The sequence below is a fragment of the Schistocerca gregaria genome, chromosome 5 (assembly GCF_023897955.1).
Source record: "Schistocerca gregaria isolate iqSchGreg1 chromosome 5, iqSchGreg1.2, whole genome shotgun sequence".
Lineage (NCBI taxonomy): Eukaryota > Metazoa > Arthropoda > Insecta > Orthoptera > Acrididae > Schistocerca > Schistocerca gregaria.
In genome coordinates, this window is record NC_064924.1 from 645,764,364 (window position 1) to 645,790,844 (window position 26,481).

The 26,481-nt window shown below is 41.8% G+C and overlaps 1 protein-coding gene across 1 annotated transcript in view; it reads right to left on the bottom strand.

Annotated features, from left to right (window-relative positions):
* The window catches only part of LOC126272469 (uncharacterized), a 245,935-nt gene extending 225,095 nt beyond the window's left edge, over positions 1 to 20,840 (bottom strand). The window contains exon 1 of the mRNA XM_049975347.1: positions 20,786 to 20,840. Coding sequence (XP_049831304.1) covers positions 20,786 to 20,834 — 49 coding nt within the window. The 5' untranslated portion in view covers positions 20,835 to 20,840. The remainder of the gene's footprint in view (positions 1 to 20,785) is intronic.
* Between the last annotated feature and the right edge of the window lie 5,641 nt (positions 20,841 to 26,481).

The window sequence follows — 26,481 nt, forward strand, 5'->3', positions numbered from 1 at the left end:
ATCTTGAGCCATGATGGCTTCTGTGACAACGCGTCCACGATCCCACTGGTGCCCCTTGCGCGCACGTTCCATCGATTATGACCCTCGCCCTATCATCTTTACTTGACTTTGTGTTCCCTCTGTGTGGTACTGAGTGGTGTGGGCGACACGGTGCTGGACAGGTGTGCCTGAGTACTTAGCGTCCTGGCAACTACAGTGAGTTGAAACCTTTGATCGGTGGGCCATGGTGGCCAACTTTTTCCTCCAGCGAACACGGTGCGGCTGTCATCGCGTGTGACCTGGTTACGAAGTGCATCGGTGAACTGTACTGTGCAAACTTCGCTGAGGTGTACAGAACAACTTGTTAAGCAGCTACAAGCATGAGAGCAGTATCATCCGGTGTCTACGCGGAGTCCTGCAGCAATTGGCCTCCTTGGCATTTATTTGAAATTATGTATGAAGACTATTCAGTACGTAGTGTACATAAAGACTGTTAATTCTTCCCCAGTGTGAGCTGTCCAGGAATCCTGTTCCTTTATGCATTTCAGTGACCCCGTTTGGGGCTGTGTATGTCAATCGGAATGTTAATCTGGCAATCGAAATCATTGTGTATTTGCTACTACTGATTGTAATTTCTGTCCGTTGTAGACCTATAGCGCTTTGTCGGGCAAGTTATTGGTTTTCGCCTTGTAAGGCGTCCAGATTTTACGAACCTTACATGAGCTTGACAGTACAATACAGAATGAGATCCTCAGAAAATAATTTTATTACATCACCAAAGGGCAATTGTAGTAATCTCATGTACTGAAAACTAACGAAACAATATCTAGCAATATATGGACAGGGGCATGAAGAAACAAGTTAAAGTTAAACGCATTTTGGAGATGAACCGAGCAGGTGGTTAATGGCATTGGGAAACCCCACTTAACAAGAGAACGGCGAGCTTTAGCGCAGAAAGGGATAAGGCCAGAACAGTACATTATTCCTTTTCGCGTAAACACGGCCAGGGCCAAAGGTAAGTGGCTAAGAAGGTTTTAAAAGGACTAGGCTGCGACATGACAATAAAATTAAAATTCACCTCTAATGAGGCAGCAGTTGCCTGAAGCCATACTGGGTGACAGAGATGCGACACGGTGGGGAGATCACCATTATATAAAAGCACTTTGAGAACTAAAATTTCTAGATACCTCTCATCTTGTGGCACACTGCACAAGTGTGTGGAGGTCATTGAGGGCTTTTCTTTCTGTAAAGGGTGAATGATACGCTTCACATATCATGGCGACACATGGCAGAGATGTAGTTAGTTATTCCTGCTGGAATTTGTGGAGGCAAAGGAATTGTGCACATGGCTCCAACCATTAGTAACTGTGCAATAGCCATTATTTCGACTAGGAAAAAATTAGTCTTCTACTAAACCCTGGAAAGTTGAGACTGAGTGAATTCAGTCAAGGTCTGAGGAGGGAATTAGCGTTTCAGATCCAGCATGGAAACAACGCCAATGCTGATGCCACATCGTAAAGCACCATCATCAATTAGGTCACAGTAAATGTTGAGTCGAGATTTTGGTCACTCCAACTTTTGTACAGTTTGACCATTGAATGTCAAAAGCTAGGATACTAACCTACTATTACATTGAGTACATCACAGTTTTTTCATTCATTCAAAAAATAAATTTATTCTCCACCAACTCAGTGCATTGACCAGCTATGATATCATGGATGTAAACGAGCTAATGAAGATTTAATCAATCTTTCTTGTAATAAATTTTTTTTCATATGTAGAGATAACAATTTTATAATCGTCAATTCAATAAGTCCAAGAGTTAAATATTTTGTTACTGAGTGTTGAAAGTAATTGAACATGATTGTTGAGTACCACTTGACCGCTGAAAGCACAGTTGATAAAGTATGTACACTAAAAAAAAGGGAATAGCTGTTTTGTCTTTCTAGGATAGATCCCAAACTTTCACTTTCATTAATTCATGCATTCTAATTGAGTGACAGCAGCATTTAGAATTATTTTTGTTAAAATGCACACATGATATTAGCTGCCTTACGGGTTCATATTTATATAGAATGTCTGTTTGGCACTCTGGGCTTGAGAAGATAGTTCAGATGTTTTGTCCATTTGTACGCAAAGTGTTAAGCTAAGTTTGCATACATTAATACACTCATTGTGCAGACGCAAAAGTGCGGAAAATCTCACAGCCTGTAAGTGAAGTTGTATGTGCTCAGCGTAAAGGTACGCATATGTGTACCATCTGTGTATATACTAGTATTTGCGCGCTCCCTTACTCTGTGTTCACGAGCGCTTAAGGTTATTAGTTGTGCATTTTAATGGGCCACGTGTTATTTGATGCATGTTCAAATTACAGTGCCTATTAGTCATTAAGGGGCTCCAGTAAAAATATACTTCGACTTATTTAGTCTCGTTTGAGCTATTATGTAATAATTCTCTCAAATGAGTTTGTACATTTTTCTTGATGTTGATAGGAAAGTTAAATTGCAATGTTTAAGAGCGAGTGGCTCCTATACCGAAGTGTTAATTTCTAGCAAACTTGCTTGCTGTTTGATGTTTGGTATATATTGACAGTCTTGTATGGTCTGTGTTGACGAGCTGCTGTTCTACTGATACAGAGAAGAGATTCGTTTTCCTTCTGCTTCGGCAGCTTTCCTGTCATCCCAAGACGCCTAGGTGTTGGTGGGTCACACGCACTTCTGCAAATCTCCCGTTCAGCATCAAGTTGAGTTCTTTATTGCCATTCTTTGGGTATTGAGCAGCGACGGGGATGTCGCCGGATTAGGACTTGACTTTAGTAATTCTGGGGAAATAATTTACTCAGTGTTTCTATTATGATAAGGTCTTTAGGGTCGTGAGAATAAAGCCTTTGCTCAAGCTGAGCACAGAGATCCTTGATTTTTTAAAATAAGGGTTTAATTTTCATTATTATTTTAATAGTGTTTTAAGGGCCCGGTAGCTTATTTAAGTACTTAATTTTATTTATGTCTAACAGCCTTGTGGGCAAACAGCGACGTGCTACTGTTTGCTTCCGGCTTTATACGCTGGTAGCGTTTGGCCAGGTTGGCCCTCTCATGTCTTTATACACCACTGGCCATTAAAATTGCTACACCACGAAGATGATATGCTACAGACGCGAAATTTAGCCGACAGGAAGAAGATGCTGTGATATGCAAATGATTAGCTTTTCAGAGCATTCACACAAGGTTGGCGCCGGTGGCGACACCTACAACGTGCTGACACGAGGAAAAAAAATGGTTCAAATGGCTCTGAGCGTTATGGGACTCAAATGCTGTGGTCATGAGTCCCCTAGAACTTACAACTACTTAAACCTAAATAACCTAAGGACATCACACACATCCATGCCCGAGGCAGAATTCGAACCTGCGACCGTAGCAGTACCGCAGTTCCAGACTGTAGCGCCTAGAACCTCTCGGCCATTAGGGCCGGCTGACATGAGGAAAGTTTCCAACCCATTTCTAATACACAAACAGCAGTTGACCGGTGTTGCCCGGTGAAACGTTGTTGTGATGCCTCGTGTAAGGAGGAGAAACACGTACTATCTTTGATAATGGTCGGATTGTAGCCTATCGCGATTGCGGTTTACGGTATCGCAACGTTGCTGCTCGCGTTGGTCGAGATCCAATGACTGTTAGCAGCATATGGAATCGGTGGGTTCGGGAGGGTAATACGGATCGCCGTGCTGGATCCCAAAGGCCTCGTATCACTAGCAGTCGACATGACAGGCATCTTATCAGCATGGCTGTAACGGATCGGCCCCTGAGGACGTTTGCATGACAACAACCATCTGCATGAACAGTTCGACGGCGTTTCAGGAACATGGACTGTCAGCTAGGGGACCATAGCTGCGGTTACCCTTGACGCTGCCTCACAGACAGGAGCGCCTGCGATGGTGCACTATAGGACGAACCTGGGTGCACGAATGGCAAAACGTCATTTTTTGGATGAATCCAGGTTCTGTTTACAGCATCATGATGGTCGCATACGTGTTTTTAGGGACATCGCGGTGAACGCACATTGGAAGCGTGTATTCGCCATCGCCATACTGGCGTATCAGCCGGCGTGATGGTATGGGGAGCCATTGGTTACACGTCTATGTCAACTTTTGTTCGCATTGTCGGCACTTTGAACAGTGGACGTTACATTTCAGATGTGTTACGACCCGTGGCTCTACCTTTCATTCAATCCGTGCGAAACCGTACATTTCAGCAGGTTAATGCACGACCGCATGTTGCAGGTCCTGTAAGGGCCATTATGGATACAGAAAATGTTCGACTGCTGCCCTGGCCAGCATATTCTCCAGATATCTCACCAATTGGAAACGTCTGGTCAGTGGTGGCCGAGAAAGTGGAACGTCACAATACGCCAGTCACTACTCTTGATGAACTGTGGTATCGTGTTGAAGCTGCATGGGCAGCTGTACCTGTACACGCCATCCAAGCTGTGTTTGACTCAATGCCCAGGCGTATCAAGGACGTTATTACGGCCAGAGGTGGTTGTTCAGGGTACCGATTGCTCAGGATCTATGCACCCAAATGGCGTGAAAATGTAATCACATGTCAGTTCTAGTATAATATGTATCTCCAATGAACATCCGTTTATCATCTTCATTTCTTCGTGGTGTAGCAATTTTAATGGCCAGTAGTGTAGGAACAGAATAATATTGTCTTACGAGACCAATGTGTCGTCACTTGCCTTACGCTCTCCTCTATTCTTAATAAAAGAAAAATTTAACGTGGCTGTTGCAGTGCAGATGGATGCATTTTAAAGTCTTTTCTTGTTTGTTGAACTTACAGTGAAGTCCTGTTGAGAATTAGCTTTCAATTGTGATGTTGTGTCAGTGCACCAGCGCAGGTTTATTTAATCAGTTAACTGTTTGTAATCGGGACACCACTGAATTCCACAGTTGTCATATTCTTCGAGTAACATATGTGTTTTTCTGTATAATGCAAGTGGCCTTACCTGTTGTGACATTTATTTTTTAAAAAAAACGGTAACTATTTGTGTGAATTTGGCAAGAATCTTGGTAACTGTTAGCTGTCTTCTGATAGAAGTCTTATTAAATAAAAATATTTGTTTGGGAATGATAAATGACGCATCAGGCTGGGCCGCCCGTCCACATATTTTGCTTTAATTAATCCCCATTCTTTTCCTGGCTCTCAATCCTGTCGAGAGAAGAGAAAATGTTGTGAGTCACAAAGCACGAACTGCGCGTATTATCCGTTGCTTTTCGCTGATAACGTAGAAGTATCGCCTTGACGATAAGAGGAGGCTGAATGTTTACTAAGTTACGTCGAGGCTGCAGGCAGGCCGTGAGGTTGCGGAAGAGCACAGTCGCGATATGTACACCCGAGGGAGCGACTGCCCATCTCTCGTCTAACTTTGCATAAAATCTGCTATTCTTTTGCTATTGCGGAGTCAAGTAACGGAAAGATCCGATGCGCTCCATCGTCTGCACGGAGGTAGAACTATGTGGCATAAAACTCCAAGCTAGTCACTATACCATTTCCACTTTTTGTAATGCGCGAATTTCCTTTAATGGAACTCCACATCAAAAACCGTTTAATCTCGTTTCTTGATGGGGTCGTCAAGCAAAGACCAGATGGCACTGTAGGACACAGTATGTACTGTAAACAGACGCATATCTACATCTACATCTACATCTACATGGATACTCTGCAAATCACATTTAAGTGCCTGGCAGAGGGTTAATCGAACCACTTTCACAGTTCTCTATTATTCCAATCTCGTATAGCACGCGGAAAGAATGAACACCTATATATTTCCGTACGAGCTCTTATTTCCCTTATTTTATCGTGGTTATTGTTCCTCCCTATGTAGGTAGGTGTCAACAAAATATTTTCGCATTCGGAGGAGAAAGTTGGTGATTGGAATTTCGTGAGAAGATTCCGTCGCAACGAAAAACGCCTTACTTTTAACGATTTCCAGCCCAAATCCTGAATCATTTCTGTGACAATCTCTTCCATATTTCGCGATAATACAAAACGAGCTGCCTTTCTTTGAACTTTTTCGATATGCCCCGTCAGTCCTATCTGGCAAGGATTCCACACCGCGCAGCAGTATTCTAAAAGAGGACGTACAAGCGTAGTGTAGGCAGTCTCCTTAGTAGGTCTGTTACATTTTCTAAGTGTCGTGCCAATAAAACGCAGTCTTTGGTTAGCCTTCCGCACAACATTTTATATGTGTTCCTTCCAATTTAGGTTGTTCGTAATTGTAATACCTAGGTATTTAGTTGAACTTACGCCTTCAGATTAGACTGATTTATCGTGTAGCCGAAGTTTAACGAGTTCTTCTTAGCACTCATATGGATGACCTCACACTTTTCGTTATTTAAGGTCAACTGCCACTTTTCGCACCATTTCGATATTTCTCCTAAATCGTTTTGCAGTTTGTTTTCATCTTCTGCTGATTTTATTAGTCGATATACGACACCGTCATCTGTAAACAATCGAAGACGGCTGCTCAGATTGTCTTCCAAATCGTTTATACAGATAAAGAACAGCAAAGGGTCTTTAACACTACCTTGGGGAACGCCAGAAATCACTTCTGTTTTACAGGGTGACTTTCCGTCAGTTACTACGAACTGTGACCTCTCTGACAGGAAATCACAATTCCAGTCACATAACTGAGACGATATTCCATAAGCACGCAATTACAATACGACCCGATTTCTGTGGTTCAGTGTCAAAAGCCTTCCGGAAATCCCGAAATACGGAATCTATCTGAAATCCCTTATCAATAGCACTCAACACTTCATGTGAGTAAAGAGCTAGTTGTGTTTCACAGTTTTGTACTTCATGCCTGCAGCTGTCATACCCCTCCACAGCGAGAACGTCTCCTAATAATCACACTGTGCACAGAGCACTCTAAATCTCAAACAGTGACAGTCTAAAACATGAACTGCGGCACTTACAGGCCGTAGTCCATACGAACGTTTGCAGCAACCGCCAGTACAGCGTGCCTTAAAACCGAAGAAGCCAGGACCACAGCCTGCTGAAGACGAAGATAAAGAGGGAACGATTGCACACTTCGGGAACAAATCAGAAAAAATATCGAAAAAATACTTCCTAGACACAACTTCAAGTGCGTGTCCGACTACAACCAAGATGTGTTTGGGGTCAGGCAAGGATAACCTAGGACTCCGGAGAGCGGGAATCTACCGAATCAATTACCATTGGAGGATAATGTAGGTAGACAAGACTATCCGGACAGGAGGCGAGATAGATTGAGCATAAACGTCACAGTGACAACGCTTACCAGACGAAGTCCGCTGTGACAGAACACTGAGCCACCCACGCATACACCATCAATTATTACGATACCAAGGAGGTGCAACAATCCAACACCTTCGGTGCATGTATTTTCAATGAAGCTGCAGAGATCCAACTGCATGATGGACTAATAAATAAGGACAGTAGTTTCAACTAAGCGAGCCCTGGGACTCTCACTTGAGCGTGACCAAAGGAGTCTACGTGGAGGTCTGCTCTCATAATGACAACTGAAGAAAACAGAAAGGGATTATAGCGAAGCCAGTACAGTTCCGCGATCGGCACCGGCTGCTCCGTAACTGAGAACCCTGGATCCCCAAGGAGCCGAACATAACCATTAACCGTCAATGACAGGTTCAGTTGGATCAGAGGACCCAGTCGTTCCATATAGACACAGTCCATGCCATTATGGAACCACCACCAACTTGCAGAGTGCCTTGTTGGCAAATTGGGTGCATGGCTTCGCTAGGTCTTCGCCACTGTCGAATCCTTCCATCACGTCTTACCAACTGAAATCGGGAGTCATCTGACCAGGCCATGATTTGCAAGCCGTCAACGGTGTAATCGATATAGTCAAGATCGCAGGAGAGGCGCTGTTAAGAAAGCATTCGTGCGATCGTCTGCTGCCACAGCCCATTAATGCCAAATTTCGCGAACCGTCCCAATGCACAGGTCCGGCGTACGTTGCAGATTCTTTTCTGCTGTTATTTTATGCAGTGTTGCTTGTCTGTTAGCACTGACAACTCTACGCAAAACGCCGCTGCTCTCTGTCGTTAAGTGAATGCCGTCGGCCACTGCGTTGGCCATGGTGAGAGGTAACGTCTAAAATCTGTTATCTCGCCACGTTATTGATACTCTGGGTCCCGGAATATGAAATTGCCTAACAATTTCTGGCATGGAATGTCCCATGCTTGTAGCGCGAGCTATCACTCCGCGTAAAAAGCCTTCTAGCTCCTGTCGTACTGTCATTCACATCGATAACCTTCCCCATGAATGACCTGAATACAAATGACAGCTCCACCAATGCACTGCCCTTTTATAACTTGTGTAGGCGATACCACTGCCATCTGGATACGTGCATATAGCTATTCAATGCCTTTTGTCAGCACATTGTGAACGAGATGGGGTTCGGGAGAAATAGTTCCCATGTCGGTTTCGTGTGGTATCCTTGAGTCAGTTCCCGGGACACGGGAACAGTCCATGCACCTGGGCCACAAACGTTTGCCTTCTGTCTCCTTCTCGAACTGAGATAAGATCTGATATATGACTGTCAAAAACTTACACAGTGCAGATTTATAGTAATTGAGCTGTGGGAAATTACTCGTAAGTGCGTCATATCTGGTGATCCATCTACTTCACTTGCATTTGTGAGAAACGTTTCCTAAAATATTTTTAGGAAAACGGGACATCATTACTTTTATGGAAGAAATGCTGCTGAGCTAACAGTTAATATTGTCTCTTATTGGTAGTGGAAAGCTACAGAAATACCTCATAATTGAAGAATTCAGTCTATGGTTACCTTTCTTTCCTTAGTGATTGTCACATAAGAATTATTGTCATTCACTCGAACTGCACATCGATGGAAACAAACCATTATCGGCCAAAAAAACCAAACAGTTGTTTACAGTTATGTATTAGAAGGTCAAGGATTCATTCGTGTAACTTCTTTACAGAAGGAAAAGAAACTCTCCTACGATGGTGGGATAGCTTATTCAAATTCCCGTTTGGGTGTGTCATCTATTAAAACATATACAGTACCAATGCTTTAGTGTTTCATCTTAGCTGAATTAAATACATAAATTTACTTCAAGACTGGATTGAAGATTCGACTTTATTCTCAAAGGGATCCATATGGCATATGCAGTAATACGACATGTATTACGAGTCTAGTACTGTTACGCAACTCTTCTTAAACAAAATAATACTACAATTTCTTCAGTTAGTGTGCGCAATGCACCTAAAAGTTCGTTGAAACACTGAACGATTTCGGTTTCGGAAGAAATGGATTTCAAGTATCCTACCGTCTGATGTAGTTTTCGAGCGGTATCCCTCACTCAATTCCCGCAACACGAGAACCGTTCATCCACCTGAGCTACTTCTACATCTACATGGATACTGTGCAAATCACATTTAAGTGCCTGGCAGGAGGTTCATTGAACCACCTTCACAATTCTCTATTATTCTAATCACATATAGCGCGCGGGAAGAACGAACACCCATATCTCTCCGTACGAGCTCTGATTTCAGACATTTCCCTTCGCTGTCATCGACAAATTGAGATATTTTCACAATTTTATTCACGTCGATGGAAATATACATTCCATCCTTTCGTCTTGTATTCGCAGGCTGTTGCTCGACCGTTTTGCTGTCGGGGAACTCATTGCCCATTAACGTGCAATATGCTACATTTATTTACGTTCACGGTCAACTGCCAATCACTGGACAGATTATCAAACCCAAGTAGGGCGGCCTACATTTACGGCGGTGCTCCCTTCCTATAGACAACAGCGTTGTCTGCCTCCGGTATCTTTGGTTTTCGGGCTTTATCTATTTGATAAAATATTCTGTAAAAAACAAGGAACACATTAATATTCCCTTAGGACACTCCCGAAATTACCTTCATGTTTCTTAGTTTCGTCAAGTTAAGAACAACCTGAGTACCTGCAAGAAAATACTGAAACTATGTAAGCTCGTGTTTAAATCACCAAAAGAATCAGCAGAACCGTAGCGAGTGCCTTTTGGAAGTTAATGGAAATTACATTGTTGACCTTCATTGTCCTGAATCTCGTGAACAAACTTAGCTAGCTGTGTTTACAAATAAGTCGGTTCAAATGACTCTGAGCACTATGAGACTTAACTGCAGAGGTCATCAGTCCCCTAGAACTCAGAAGTACTTTAACCTAACTAACCTAAGGACATCACACACATACATGCCCGAGGCAGGATTCGAACCTGCGACCGTAGCAGTCGCGCGGTTCCAGACTGTAGCGCCTAGAACCTCTCGGCCACCCCGGACGGCTACAAATAGTGTGTAAGTGTAGGAACTGATAACCTTAGCAGTTGTCCCATAAGATTTCACACACATTTGAACATTTTTTTTTTACTAGCGAAGATGTGTCTGGAGACGACCCAGGCAGCGATGGGTTACCAACCTGACTGTCGCCCTCGATATGGCCCGACAGCCGGAAGTGATGGTCTGGGGTGCCATTTCATATGATAGCAGGACCACTCTGGTTGTTATCAGCAACACCCTTACAGCATACGGTACGTGGACGATATTGTGCACCCCGTTTTCTCGCTCTTCGTGGCAAGCCATCCTGGGCTTACATTTCAGCAAGACAATGCCCACCAGCGCAGGGCTGGTCTTCGTGTTTGCCAAACCATACCTCGCCAACAAGGTCAACAGATCTATTCGTAGTTAAGAACGTTTGGAGCATTATGGGCAGTGCCTTCCAACCAGCTCGGAATTTTGACAATATGACGAGCCAGTCGGACAAAATTTCACACTATTTCCCTCAGGAGGACAGACAATAACTCTATCGATGAATGCGTAGATGAATAAGTGCTTGCATAACGGCAAGACGTGGACCAACGCATTATCGTCTTTCTCAGTTTTTGAAGCTATTTCTCTGGACTAGATCATCCAGTTTTTCTGAAATTGTAATTACTCGTTTGCCTGTGCATGCACATCACCTCTGCCGATATCCATTCCAGTCGAACAATCCCTTTGTGATGTGTCGTTTTTTTGTCTTGGAGTCTATTACCGATCACAGTGCCACTGAAGTTGTAACACACCAGTCATATGATTACTCGATGATTACTAGATGATTACTAGATCAATACTCTTATATCTCCTGCTACAATTAAATTCAGTTACTTTTCGATAGTAGAAAAAAGGCTTTTAGAAGAATAATAGCAATACCAAACAATAGTAATTGCAATACCCTTTGTACCATAAACAATCTAAATCAGATTCAGGAAATTAATATATGGAAATTTATAGATAAAACAATAATATATTTCGTTCTCATCATCTGCAAATGGTAGGAATTATATCTCCTGTCTAATTAACAAAATATACATAATTTATCGTTTAGCACTGTTAGAATGCTTATTTCTGCAGTTTCAATATTATTGTGATTTTTATGTGATTAGAAAATGTATTAAAATTGTTCTGGCAAAATAGGGAATGTTGTAGAGTCTTTGATAATGTTGTTAAACTATAGTATATTATAATTAGGTTTTGCATTATTATACCCAGTAGTATATTGTAAGGGAAATTGATATTCGGCCGGGAGAGTGGTGTGCTGACCACATCCCCATCCTGTGACGCCTGTGGGCTGAGGATGACACGGCGGCCGGTCGGTACCATTGGGCCTTCATCGCCTGTGCGGGAGGAGTTTAGTTTAGTACATTGTAGGAAGAATATAAATACTCGGCCACAAGTATTGTTAGGGCAGATGAGTGTTGAACCCACTAGAGGACAGATCTGTGCGTACAGTTGAGATAAGTTCTTGGTGCATGATTCAGCTTTGGATTTACAATAGGGCAACTCGTGTGTTGGACATTGTCTAAAACAGCGAATCGGAACAGTGCAGTGTCGGATTATTTCGGAGTGTTAAACAGTTTGATTTAACATCGCAAAAGCAGAATGATATGTGAATTTATATTCGTACTTTGATGAGTATTAGTGTTGGACAATGCAATGGACCTCACACACGCATTTCTATCAAATTACTGCATCTGAACTATTTAATATCGCCAGTGTCCTATGTGCTACCATCGGTTAGCTGTAATAGTAACAACGAAGCTTATTACACCGAACATTGATCATGATCTCATGACATACAGGTTCTCAACTGAATGAATCTCCGTACGTACTTTACTTCAGTTATGGCCTACATCATTGTAATCAAATTAATTATGGTATCCTGTATCTGTTGAACAAACATATTTCAGCTCATGTATGGAGTCGTCGAGGGACACCGAAGGCAAGATATTCACAGGTATTTAAACCATTTTTAACTACTGAGTAACCGGTGGGACGTTACAAAGTGCATTTATTAAACACAGTTTCCCGAAATTCTTAACCCGACGAAGATGAAGTAAATATTCCAGATTTGGAATTAAGAACAGCCGTTGACGTGATTAATTTAGAGGTAGATCTCCTTGGTGGTAAAGAAGCAGCTTAGACTGTGTGATAAAGGGAAGTCTGTACGACTGTACACCATTTGATTTCCTCTCAGAACATGCTGCTCCATACATAGCAGTCATCTACAACAGTTCGCTCGACGAAAGATCCGTATCTGCAGACTGCACGTTGCACAGGTCACGCCAACACTCACAAAATGGTATAGCAGTTATACGAGCAATTACAGACCCATATCACTGACATCGATTTGTAGTTTAATTTTGGAACTTAATTTTTGTTCGAACATTATGAATTACTTGGTAGATAACGATAAACTATGGAAAAATTGCACGGATGCAAAAAATATAGTTCTTTTGAAACACAACTAGCTCTTTACCCGAGTGAAGTAATGAATGCTACCGGCACAATATCTCAGATTTAATCCGTACCTCTAGATTTTAACACCATTTCTCACATTTCAAATCAGATTGTACGCCTATGGAGTGCCGTCTCAGTTGTGCTACTGGATACGTGATTGCTTGTGAAAAAGGCACAGTTCGTAGTGATCGACGAAAAGTCATTGAGAAAAACAGAAATGATATCTGACCATCATGAAGACTGCATTAACTGGCAGAACACTCAGAAGAAGCTACAGGTCTACTAACGAAACTGCCTACAGTACTCTTGTGCATCCTCTGCTAGAATACTGCTGTGCAGTGTGCGATCCTTACCAAACATGGCTGACAGACGACATCAAACAAATCAAGAAAGAGCAGCTGATTATGAATTATCGCGATATAGGGGAGAAGTGTCACGGATACGATAAGCGAGTTAGGTTGGCAATCATTAAAAGAAATGCGTTTCTCTCTGCGACGAGACCTTTTTCACAAAATTTCAATCACCGACTTTCTCCTCGCGTTGTTTCTCCCACGCAACGTCGGAAAGTAAAGCGATAGAGAAACGGTTTGTAGGTGGTCCGATCAATCTTCTGCCACAAGCTTCAGTGTGAAACGCAGAACAGTCACGTAGATGTCGATAAAGGTTCATAGCGACATATCGATAACAATTAAAGAGAATGCAAAAGTAAGTTCGAAATATCGATCATTACGCAAGCACAGTAAATCTGAAGCTAGCGTAAGCGCGGGTATGCGTTTAAGCAACAAGATCGTGTCGTTAGTGGAAATAATGATGGACTCAGTACAAGAAGCATTTTGTGTTCAGTTTAACAGTAGTCGTTCTCTCACGGCAGTTCAATGAAAATTTCGTCAGCGTTACAAACAGGTACCTCGAAATGCAACAAAAATCCGGATATGGTATCAGAGATTTTGAGAAACAGGATGTTTCTCCAGATGAAAACTTACCGGCCGGCCATGTGTATCAACACAAAACATCTAAATATTCTCTCGTCTGGACTTAGTCAATGGAAATCTATGTACGAAGCTAGTATGGAGCTAGAAATGCCCCAAACCACGTTGAAAGTGAAACGTACGTAACTGAAAATTTGCATGATTTCAAATAGTAAGACTACGTTAAACGTACAAATTACGCTGTGTCAAAGCTGGACGTCTCGTTTTTAGCGATGAAGCAAAATTAACCAGTACAATAATCCGATGTTCAGTAGTGTTAAGCTTTCGTGTTTAATTGAACGTCAGCGTGACTCACCAAAAGAATTTTTTTTCTGTGTGATATCAGCACAAAATAGTAGCGTCTGTTTTTCTTCACAAGGCAAAGTGTCTCAGCAACTCCTTTACCTAGACATGCTTCAACACTGACTCATGACCAGGACCGAATTTTCATGCAAATGCTTATATTTTTTCTGTTATACCAGAAGTGTGCTCTTTGGGTAATATGTTCTAATTACTTCTTTTCTTACGTTTAGGCATGGGTTTATAGTGCATATAAATGCATATTTTACCTATTTCGTAGACAAGCTTAATACTTCGGGATGTCTTTAATGGTAGTGCATATTTAGGGTATATTTTTATTAAAATACTCATTCCTTAAAAATATGGATATTTTAATTATGTGTTCAGTTTTTCGATTGTTTTGAAAGCTTATTGTTATATATTTGTTGATGATTTTCTATTTTTCGGATTCGCTGCTAGGAGTTACTCTTCGCACTTGCTCACTAGTACGTGGCCATGGTTGCGGAATTTTCCCGGTCTCTCAGCAGAGTTGCGCCATCATAGGTATTAAGAGATTAGTGGGAACTGTGTAATTTGGAGCACCAATTTTAAAGTTATTATTTAATTTGTATACGGTTTTTCAAAAATGTTTCATTTCACATTATTTACATAATTTAAATTAAGGCAAGACAAAAGTGGCAAAAACTCATTTTCGAAGCCTCCCTGAGTGACCTGTCTTCGGTTGACTCCATGTTCTGTCTACAGAAAATCAGTTCGTATTTGTGGGGTGTGGTGACTGCTACCTAAGGGCTTGTTTGTATGTTTTAAGTTCATCAGAATTAAATGCGATACCACAAGTGAAAAAAATAATCAGTCCAGAGTGCAACAGTATGAGTCGGAGTTCGAGGGGGAAATGATAACGAGAGATGGCAAAATACTTTATTGCCGTGGGCGTGAGAAAACAGTTGATAATGAAAGACGTTTCCAAGTCGTTCAGTATGTGAACACTAATAAACACTAAGAGAATGTAAGACATGAATCCACGAAAAGTGCTCCTGTCCAGACGTTGTTAGGCGAATGTTGTAACACTACCGTTTTTCAGTTTACTGTTGATTTGTGCGAAGCTTTTTCGGCAGATATTACGCGGTGGCAATTAACTAATCCTGTTCTGAGGAATTTCGTTGAGAAGTGTTAAGTGCCACACAGATCGATAATTTGCAAAAATAACGTACAGCAGTGCTACGACCACACTATTAAAAAAATAAGGAATGAGATTCAAAATTATTTTATATGGGTGTCCAGAAATGAAAGACATTATAGCGAAGGTCGATTTATTTCAAATACTGTAATTGGGTCTCTTGAGAAAAATGTACGGTCGCAGTATCTACTTGTAATAGAGCAGTTACAAACGACAAATAGTCACGCAGTTTTGCCATTTTCTATCGATTCCATGAATTTAGTAAGGCCAAATGGCATTCAGTACGATCGAATATTGCCGTTTGTGTCTGATGCAGCAAGTTACATGATCAAAGCTGGTATTGTTCTCAAAATTATACTTCCCAATATGATACATTTCACTTGCTTGCTTATGGGTTACATCGTTTTGCACGAACTATTCGTACAAATTTTCAAGCTGTTGGCAGATTAGTGACTGATCCGAAGGAGGGGTTTCTAAAGTAAATTGTAGAAAATAAGTCTTCAAAGCAGTAGCACCTGACTATTCCCCTCCCACTAGAACCAATCATAGCACGCAGTGTAGTGATTTACTGTACCGAACATTTAGGATCGTTTCTACATTTGATCCTAACAGTACAGCCTCAGTTCAAACTGCCCGGTGTTCTGAACACCCCAGAAATAGAAGCTAATCTTGCCTGAATGTCCGCTCACTTTTCTCATTTTCCGGCTACAATTGTTTTTATGGAGACAGGCAGTTCTACTCTTTGTGATTTGTTAAATGTGTTCAAAACTACAGTCTAAATCTCATTGTGTCCCTTGGAGAGTTTGTGAGGCAGTAGAGGAAAAAGTTCAGAGCATACCCCCCCCCCCCCCACAAAAAAATTATAATAACAAAAAAAACAACCTCGAGAATGAACATGCTTGTGCAATTAAGGAATTTTAAACCGTAAATGCACTGAACTTCCGAGCAACATGTCGCTAAGCAAGTAGCCACTTTTGTACGTCCACGCTTGAACGCTTGATTTCCTGTGAGGTAGAGAGAAGATTCTCTCGCTACAAGCACATTTCCCGATACACGAGGAAAAAACCTTACTTTCGAACACCTGATACCAATAGTTACTGGGTGATGTAACACAAGGGAAGTGGAAAACTAACTGTGAGTACAATAGATTTTCGTAAATTAATAAGTTTTCTTACGTGGTTTGTTAACGTTTCTTGGTGATAGACATTCACCTATCTCCTTTTTGTGCTAAAACTATGCCAATTCAGTTTTTATGTCATTTTATGCGAAAAATGTATGCGCATATTTTATATGCTTATTTTAGATTTTTTTGATGCATAAATGCATATATATTTAAGGGATTATTGGTGCTTGCAGATCTGGTCCCTACTGATGACGCACGTGAATACTGCATTCACGGCTTAGATATCTTATCAAGATGTAGCACTGCCAAGGAAGGCCATGAACGTTCGCACATTTGTAAACCAATGTGCTCCACATTACCACCAATTACCCTAATTTTTATTGGTCTCCCATCACTACGACTACTTTATTTACTTGATGATTCAGTTGATGCAATAATCACAATAAAAACAATTGGACGACAGTGGTACTGAAGATATGAAAATTCAGACTTTATATACGTAGAATTTGACACCTACATAACACCTGAACAAGATTTAGAAAACGACGGCTTTCGACTACTAGATGTAGATAACCGAACAATTCTTCCAATAAATACAGAAGTACTTGGCATGATGACGCTGTGTTCTACTCGTGGCCATCTACATGTCCCGACGTGACTCTCATGGAATTCTAATTGTAGGGTTACGTGACATACTTTTTATATGTGCCTCCTTTGCCGAAAACAGTTCCCAGAACTCAAAATACACTACAACGATGAAACAGTATACTGAACTTTCAAGTAATTCTGATCGTTGTATTATCGTGCATTATTAGTTACTGCTGTTTGTTAACGCTATATTCATTTTCAGTTGTCCTGCATTCTGGTTTAAGAGGTTTCTGATTCGTTGTCGAAGTGAAGAAACATCTACTGATCGTTTTCATCTATATCCAAATGATAACTCGACATGTCTACCGATTTACTCTCGAACAGCAAATGTGAAAAATGAACAGCGAGTCTTCATTTTCTTTTATACTGATCGCCATTCCACCATATGTAAGTGGCAGGAAATGAAATGATTGGTCATTCGGAGGGTAAAGTTGTTGACTGAAATATGTTGAAATATTTTCCCCCTCAGAAAAACGCTTTTGTTCTAAAGTCTGCTGCAACGAGTCTGTAACATTCATGACACTGCCTCCTCTATATTCGGATAACACAAGACGAGCAGCACGTGTTTGCAGATGTTAGATACCCTCTGCAAATCTTAACCGGTGAGAATCTTTCACTTTGTAGCACTACTCTTGAAGAGGACTGACACGTGGAGTGCAAACAGATCTTTCCACTGAATTAGATCTGCAATAAAACGAAGTCTTTGGATCGCCTTTCCAACAGTTCTTTGTATGTGATCGCTGCACTTTGTTTCCTACTGCAATTCTTCGATATCTGTCTCATTTAACATGTAAAAAGTCTCTTTAGACTCACGTTGATGATTAACAGTGAACAACGTCTTTACCAGTAAAGAAAGCTACTCACATTATTTTCTAAATTAGTTTCACAGGACCTGTCACACATCTTTAGTGTTGCGTCAGTTAATATGAACTGCGGCCTTCCTGAAAGGAAATCACGAATCCATTCCTACAGCTCACGCTACGCTTGATAGACATTTGATATGTTTAGAAGCCCTTTGTGAAGAACGATGTCGAAGCCTTCAGAAAATAAGCCTTCAGGAAATAGAAATGTAGGGAATCGCCTTGAGACCTGCTGTCGATAACGTTAATCGTGTTTGACAAGGACATATTCACTGAATCCCTGCCGATTTTGTGTCTTTAGACTGTTTTATCCGATACATTGAGACAAGGAGGCAGCAAAAGTATTGGAATGTCCAGCCTACCAGATTCTGAAATCTAGATGCTGTCAGCTAATTATAGAAACACCATGGCACAGCAAGAAGTAGAAGTGGGACTACTTTTTGCCGTAAAGGTGCGTTGCTATGTAAGGTAAGGAGATAGCAGGATATTAGCTATGACGAATGACCGAAGGGAACAATTCCCGATCGGAACCAGGCCACCACATTCCAGAAGTGTTTTCCCCGATGAAGCCGTTGTTGGAGAGAGACTTTCATACGGACAGCATGACCGTCACCCTGAACAAAGAGGCAAAATAGAGGATCCGAAAGCTACAAGTGATTAATACAATAAGCAATCTGATTTAGAGCAAAGATTGGACTGGTACTACTGACAGACGTATGTGCCGAGTTAAAAGTAATAAAACATTATTGTTCTGTAAAGAGGGTAAGAGGTCTGGCTTGCGGTGGTGGATTTAGCGAGTGCCTACTGGCTGAGGTTCAAAATCGAGTAGTTGAGTCTAAATGCTGACGCCAGCCTGCTAAAAGCTTCATAGATGACTTTTGTGCTACAAGGTCTGGACAGTGTTGGTTCGGTAATATGTTCCGTGTAAATATGGTAGTTCATCATTTGGATAAGTAACTAGGCTTATATATATATATATATATATATATATATATATATATATATAATACGTTAGCATGTGAAATATTTGCAGCCTGCTTTTGTCAGTACGTATATTTACTTATAGCAGTAGGATAATGGTAGGAGGAAACATTCTTTGGTTTTATGTGGTCTGGTAGAGAATGGACGTGCCCCACGGAAAGCACAATATAGGTTGAGTAATATTTCCATTGGAAAACACACACAAAACTACACTGACGAAGTTCGAGGTATGTAGGAGATGTCTTGAGGATCACAATGAGGATAGAAACACTGACAAACTTCGAGGGATGTAGGAAGTGTCTTGAGGATCAAAACCAGTGTCCATAAATGTCATCGAACGACGCTACAGAGCGCCGAAATTTTAGGTGCCGGCGTTTGCTTATGTGTGTGCATACAGGGTGGTTCCATGTTGATGCCACAGACTGTCGGGCATGATGGAGAATAATGATTGTATCAATGTGAGCTGAGTGAGCCTAGCCCGGAAAGGAAGGAGTCGAAAGCTGTAAGCGAAAATCGTTCTGATACTTCTGGCAGTGGGATACATGTACCGATACTGTTATAGCTAAGGCTGTAGGCTAGACTACTTTCAGAGGTGATAGTCTGGGCAAAAAAAAAAATATCCAGTAAACATGGACAAAAATCGTTCGTTAAAAACTACGAGCAGTTGTTCATCTTCGTTACTGTGAAACAAATAGCTCTTACGGTATGCATTTTAAAGCCTTTGTGTACTAGAAAAAAATGGTTCAAATGGCTCTGAGCACTATGCGACTTAACTTCTGAGGTCATCAGCCGCCTAGAACTTAGAACTAATTAAACCTGACTATCCTAAGGACATCACACAGATCCATGCCCAAGGCAGGACTCGAACCTGCGACCGTAGCGGTCGCTCGGCTCCTGACTGTAGCGCCCAGAACCGCACGGTCTCTCCGGCCGGCTTGTACTACACATTTGTTCTTCCATACTATCATCTCTGAAAGTTGCCTACCGTTCAGTCTCAGCACAACAATACTGGCACATTTATTCCACTGTAAAATGTATCAGACGATTTTCGCTTGTAACTTCCGACTTCTTCGTCTCCAAACCAGGGCCTCATACCTCGAATTCATACATTTACTCCTCGCCATCATCCCGGAAAGGCTGTAACATTAGCACGGAATCATCTTGCGCCTCAAACGTCTACTATCTGTAGTGTGGTTGGATGCCGTTTCAGGACACGGGTTACTTTTCTCATTTTATTCCTCAAGACAACATCTACGTCCCCTAGAAGTTTGTTGGTGGAATTTTGAAACACCTTCTTGTGTGTTTTGGCCAGTGCAGATATACACTCGTAGTAGGAAACTTTCTTCAGTGTTCTCTGCTCTTAAAGTAATGACAATGCATTTTGTTAACTGGTAACGAACATTTTACTGTGCCTCATGGTACAACCATCACCAGAACACGTTAGCAGAGGTATAACGTGACTGTTCTGATTTTGATATGAAGATCAGCCGAGTTTTCTTTAGTGGGGATCTTCCTAATTAGTAGTTAATTTGTTTATATGATATTCCAGTCAACAGAGACAGCTGGGAAATGAAACGGATGTGCTAAGGTAATAAAAGAGCTCACACCGAGGAGATGAATACCTGAGACAACCACCTTGGAAACGCGTGTAACCTCACAACTAAAAAACGGTCCACCCTACGTGAAGTCCATTGAAGGGATATATGGCTTTGTAGCAGATGTAAACACTCGGCTTGCTTTAGTGCAAAGTACCTGTAGCAGAAACTGTCAGAGGTCAAGTAAGCTCCGGCCTTTGTCCTGCCCTTGCAACTGCTGTGGCTGCCTGAGGCTGCAGTTTCCATTCTGTTTCAGTTAGCGCTAAAGACGCCTGCAGCGTGGCTGCCGGACTAATCAGCTGTCGTGCCGTACGTACCTAAAGCATGGCCGGCTGTGCGCAGCAGGTGGATCGCGGCGGTCACCATGGCGGAGACTGAGGCGTTGCCGGGCTCAGCGCTTCTTATCGCCGACTCGCTGATTATGCTGGCCAGTTATCTCAAGCAGCTCAGCCGGCACGCCGCTGCCACCACTGAGTGGTGGCGAACGTGACGAGGAGGCTGTGTACCATCATTGTGAGGACGGATTGCGTCAGTCTGGGTAGCTGTTGAGATCTACTTGTTGTTTACTAAAATTGTCATCAGTTCGAGCCCCATAGCTCCAGCGGATGTACTCAGCTTGTTGTCACACGTTGTCCAGCGTGCAGGCTCTAACAATACCCCCACTAGCAAAGTAGATTAGAAATCAGATTAATAATGTTGCTCGCGCACCATATTTTCGCTTTATTGGGCAACAACTAAGTTATTCACTGTCGATGGTATCGTCAGAATAGAAATAATGAAGTCGCTGTAAAAATGTCCTTAATTTTGCACTTACCTTGAATGGATTCCCACGTAGATTTCGTCGAAGTCGTTATGGGTGATTGCACTCTGATTGCTGGAAGGTCCAGATCTGTATTTTAGCAATATTTGAAGACATAACAAATGCGTTTTTCAGGAAATTCTTAATGATCAAACAATCCCAGATCAGAACAATGGCATAGTAGAAATAATTTTTGACTTGGTGTTCATGATCCACATTTTAATAAACTTCTTGTAAATTCACATATCCTTCTTCTTAATTGTCACATCGTCAAGAAAACAGTTTTGTATCCATCTTCACATATTTAATTTCCACTTAAACCACACACAAGACTTGACTGTTCTTTTACAAAGCGAAATAACAACATAACTTCTGCAAAGTGAAACAAAGACTGCTGTGTGCGAATTCGCACCAAAACGATTATAAGTAAGTCAAAGATTATGACAGTCTCACAGAAATGAATACACACAAGAACCATATCACAGTAATATATCGATACATCGGAATATCTATACATTAATAAAACCGAATGTGAATATTGTCACAAAAATATGTCAGTTACTTCGCAGAAAAGTAGTTCGATATTACTCGTATCGAGAAATGGGGTTGGAGTGCTGTAATGATCACGTAAATAAAGCACCATTACAAGGTCCACGGCTTATGTGAGTCTGAAGTGATCTTTTAGCTTTGTAAACAACAGACACGTCGAATAATCTTGGTTTATTACTGTTCCGTTTATAAACAACATCATAAAGACGACTGAACAACTAAAATAAATTGCTGCCACTGTGTCAGTATTGGCACCTTTTCCCTAGGCTAGAACATTGCAACGCCATTTGGTAAACAAACGCACATCTGTCGTCCGCTCAAGTGTCTGCCAGAACTCTCACCACAACTTTCACCTATGGAAGTGCTACAGCCAAAATGACGCCCCTTCAGCTAAGACTGGTGTATTCTAATGACTAGTGACGTAGTTACCACGGCGTCACGCAAGCCCTGCGTCAGAACTACGACGTACCATACGACTCAAATTAATTGTAGCGTAAATTTAAGTTATGCTATTGACTAATAATTCAAATAATATTGGGAATCCTTCAAAAATTTCTGGTTCTGATACGTATGCAAATTGTGTTTATATAGTTTTGATTGAATCAGGTTGAAAGTGGTGGACTGGGCTGAAAACAACAAAAACTAAAATCACTAAAATTGCCAAAATAAAACTCTAGCAGAAAGCTATCATGTTGTGCGTCATCAGACTATTATGTTTGTTCACAGTATTACAAAACTGTAACTGGATTTCGTCGAGGAAAGTAGTATGAAAGTTATTGATATACCTCTATATGTGTTTTAATTAATCAATGGGAGTAAGAACATAATCTTTTAAGTGATGCTAGTTATCAGAAAGTTTCAGAAGTGCTAGTTCTGCAAGGTTCGCAGGAGAGCTTCTGTAAAGTTTGGAAGGTAGGAGACGAGGTACTGGCAGAAGTAAAGGTGTGTGTACCGGGCGTGAGTCGTGCTTCGGTAGTTCAGGTGGTAGAGCACTTGCCCGCGAAAGGCAAAGGTCCCGAGTTCGAGTCTCGGTCGGGCACACAGTTTTAATCTGCCAGGAAGTTTCATATCAGCGCACACTCCGCTGCAGAGTGAAAATCTCATTCTGGAGAAAGTAGGTACTTTGGCATCCTACTCCTATTAAAGGACGCCAATTACTTCAAATGATTTTCTAAAAATGTGACAAAATTGAAATGAGCATCTTCTCGAATCACGATCCACAAGCTTAGTTGATGGCCGCCTTCCCCCAAGACCAAGTATGTGGTGATTTCTAATTCCAATACATACCACAAAAATTAGCGATCATTTCTAAAAGAAAAACGAAATTCGAAAACTTGGAGCACACGAAGAAAGCTGATCAAGTCAATATACAAGTAAAAGTCGATATACAAGTAAAACAATCATTATTAAAAGGGACAGTTAATTTCAGGCAGTCTCGTGTCGTGGCTGAAAGTGTAGAACCAACTTTCATTACTTAGAAATGGGTTATACGAACAAAGCAGTTTTCAGCTAATGCAGGAGACTTGGAATCAATCCCTTAGTTGAAACTGATCTCGTATTTTTGAAGGATGCAGCGAGTTGATTGTGTCACATGCTGTCATACAGCTGTCTCTGCTTCATCAGTACTAAGTACAGATTAGACACATGTTTCGGTAGGAGCCTGCAAATTGTAGCCGCGCGGGATTAGCCGAGCGGTCGAAGGCCTGCAGTCATGGATCGTGCGGCTGGTCCCGGCGGAGGTTCGAGTCCTCTTTCGGGCATGGGTGTGTGCGTTTGTCCTTTAGAAAATTTAGATTAAGTAGTGTGTAAGCTCAGGGATTGACGACCTTAGCAGCTATGTCCCATAAGATTTCACACACATGTGAACATTTGGACAAATTGTATCGCAGTTAATGCCGAACACCGACATGTTCACGTTAAGATGACTCCGCAAGCGAGCCGTTTGAGAGATAACTGCCAACTGGACAGTCGCTGAATTCAATATTAAATATTGTCGTTGTTACTACAAATGTATTTTGTAATTCAATCCAGTATCTCCAATTAACTGATCTCAGATTTCAACAGTAGTCTACAACACACATCAATAAACGTTTTGCTTCACGCCGGTTCCCAGAACTCCTGAAGATAGACGTTGACTGTATCACAGACACAGTCCCTTTGACTGTCCAGAGGTGTCACTAAACACGTCCAAAGATGTAAATAGTCTTGCATGAGCAGCGCGTATTAGACGGAGGGAGACCGACAGCCGATCAGTTCCAGTCATTTCAGGAGGAAGGCGGTACACGGCTCGTGTTATGTGTGGTTCAACATAGCTAGACGGTTAATCCAGCGGTTCGATCGCGTCTACATTGTTACTTTGGGCCAGAAAGTGCGCTCAACAAGGGACGTGTCCAGGAGCCTCGGAGTGAACCAAAGCGATGTTGTTCGGACATGGAGGAGATACAGAGAGACAGAAACTGTCGATGGCATGCCTCGCTCAAGCCACCCAAGGGCTACTACTGCAGTGGATGACCGCTACCTATGGATTATGCCTCGGACGAACCCTGACAGAAATACCACCACGTTGAATAATGCTTTTTGTGCAACCACAGGATGTCGTGTTACGACTCAAACTTTGCGCAATAGGCTGCATGATTCGCAAGTTCACTCCCGACGTCCATGTGGCGAGGTCCACCTTTGCAACCACGACACCATGCAGTGCAGTACAGATGGGCCCAAGAACATGCCGAATTGACCGCCCAGGAATGGTATCACGTTCTCTTCGCATACGCCTTCAACCAGGCAATCGTCAGGCTGAATGCCTTAGGCACACTGTCCAGCGACGCAGCAAGCTGGAGGTTCCGTGCTCTTTTGGGGTGGCATTGTGTGGAGCGACGTACGCTGATGGTGGCTATGCAAGGCACCGTAACGGCTGTACGATGTGTGAATCGCATCCTTCGACCGATAGTGTAACCATTTCGGCAGCATATTGACGAGGTATTCGTCTTCATGGACGACAATTTGCGCCCCCATCGTGCACATCTTGCGAATGACTTCCTTCACGATGACATCGCTCGACTAGAGCGGCCAGCATTTTCTCCAGACATGAACCCTATTGAACATGCCTGGGATAGATTGAAAATGTTTCTTGCTGCAATAGTTTACCAACAGCCATATGCATTGTAGAAATTTGTTTCATTTTATGAACTTCTACAATACATACGACTGTTGGTAAATTATTGCATCAATTTCATGCCGGCCGTCGTCCCGCGGTCCATGATGGATCAACGAAGATTGAAAATGGTTGTTTATGGACGACGTGACCCACCAACCACTCTGAGGGCTCTACGCCGGACCGCCGTTGAGGAGTGGCACAATGTTAACTAACAATGCCTTGATGGACTTTTGGATAGTATGTCACTACGAACACAGGCACGCATGAATGCAAGAGGACGTGCTACCGGGTATTAGAGGTACCGGTGTGTACAGCAATCAGGACCATCACCTCGCAGTATTGTGGTACACCATGCAATTTGTTGTTTCATGAGCAATGAAAAGGGCGGAAATGATGTTTATGTTGATCTGTATTCCAATTTTCTGTACCGGTTCCCGAACCCTCGGAACCGAGGTGATGGTAAACTTATTTTGATATATGTAGATTAAGAAACACGTAAATATTACGATGTCAGTCGTATTACAAATTATTTTCTGTTTGAATACAAGACGAGAAAACATTGTGGGTGCAGAACATTTCACCAAAAGGTTTCGTACGCATCCGAAAGATATGATGTGCATGCAAAGTAATCCTTCGGAGAGCTTTCAAATTGATCTGCTACAATCCTCTCTTAGGTAATATAAAAATGAAAATTTCTCCTAAGTTTTTCGATTTTTCTCTTGCAATGAAATTATCAGGGTGTGAATTTGAAACGCCGTCCGATAAGAAAATGCGGATCTTGAAATCAAAAGCATTTGAATTTTTATTCAAGAAAAGGACGTTATTTGTCTGTTGAATGAAATTAATTAATAAAACAAGGAATACCAGGTAATTAAGCATTAAAAAAACAGATTACGAAAACATTTTTCTTGAAGGTGTGCAAACACTTTAATTGGTACTAGAAATGGACGTGTAGAGGTAGGTGTAAAAATCTATGGTAATTCAAATTACAGGAAGTACATGCTGACCTCCTGGCGAAAGATGTGAAGGATTTAATGAAACCTCTTCAAGAAAAGGGCTGGGTGTTATAATGGAAAGCTGCTGAAATAGATTCTCGTTTTGCTGCTCTTGATATTTATCTTCCAAAACACATTTCTATCACACAGTTCAGAACGACTGGATACTATTGTCGGTGCTCTCTATGGCCACATTCCAGTATGGGGTTCGGATATTATCAGGCCTCAGATCATTCGCGCACCGTAAATGCGCCTCTGGGTCGATGGTTTAATTTTAATTAAACGTCTGATTTACAGCCCGGACCGATATTGCTGTGGGAAGCGGAAGGCACACGCTTTACCAGGGGCCATCTATGCTGGGCTTCAGATACGTCGTCCAATCGATTGTAAACTATGTAGGATTAATCGGTAGACAAGTGTTCCGCCATTAGGAAGACAAATTTACCAATTATTAGCTGGTGAGCTGGTAAGAAAGCTTCTATCTTGAATGCAATGGAGCGCCTCTGTCGAAGCGCT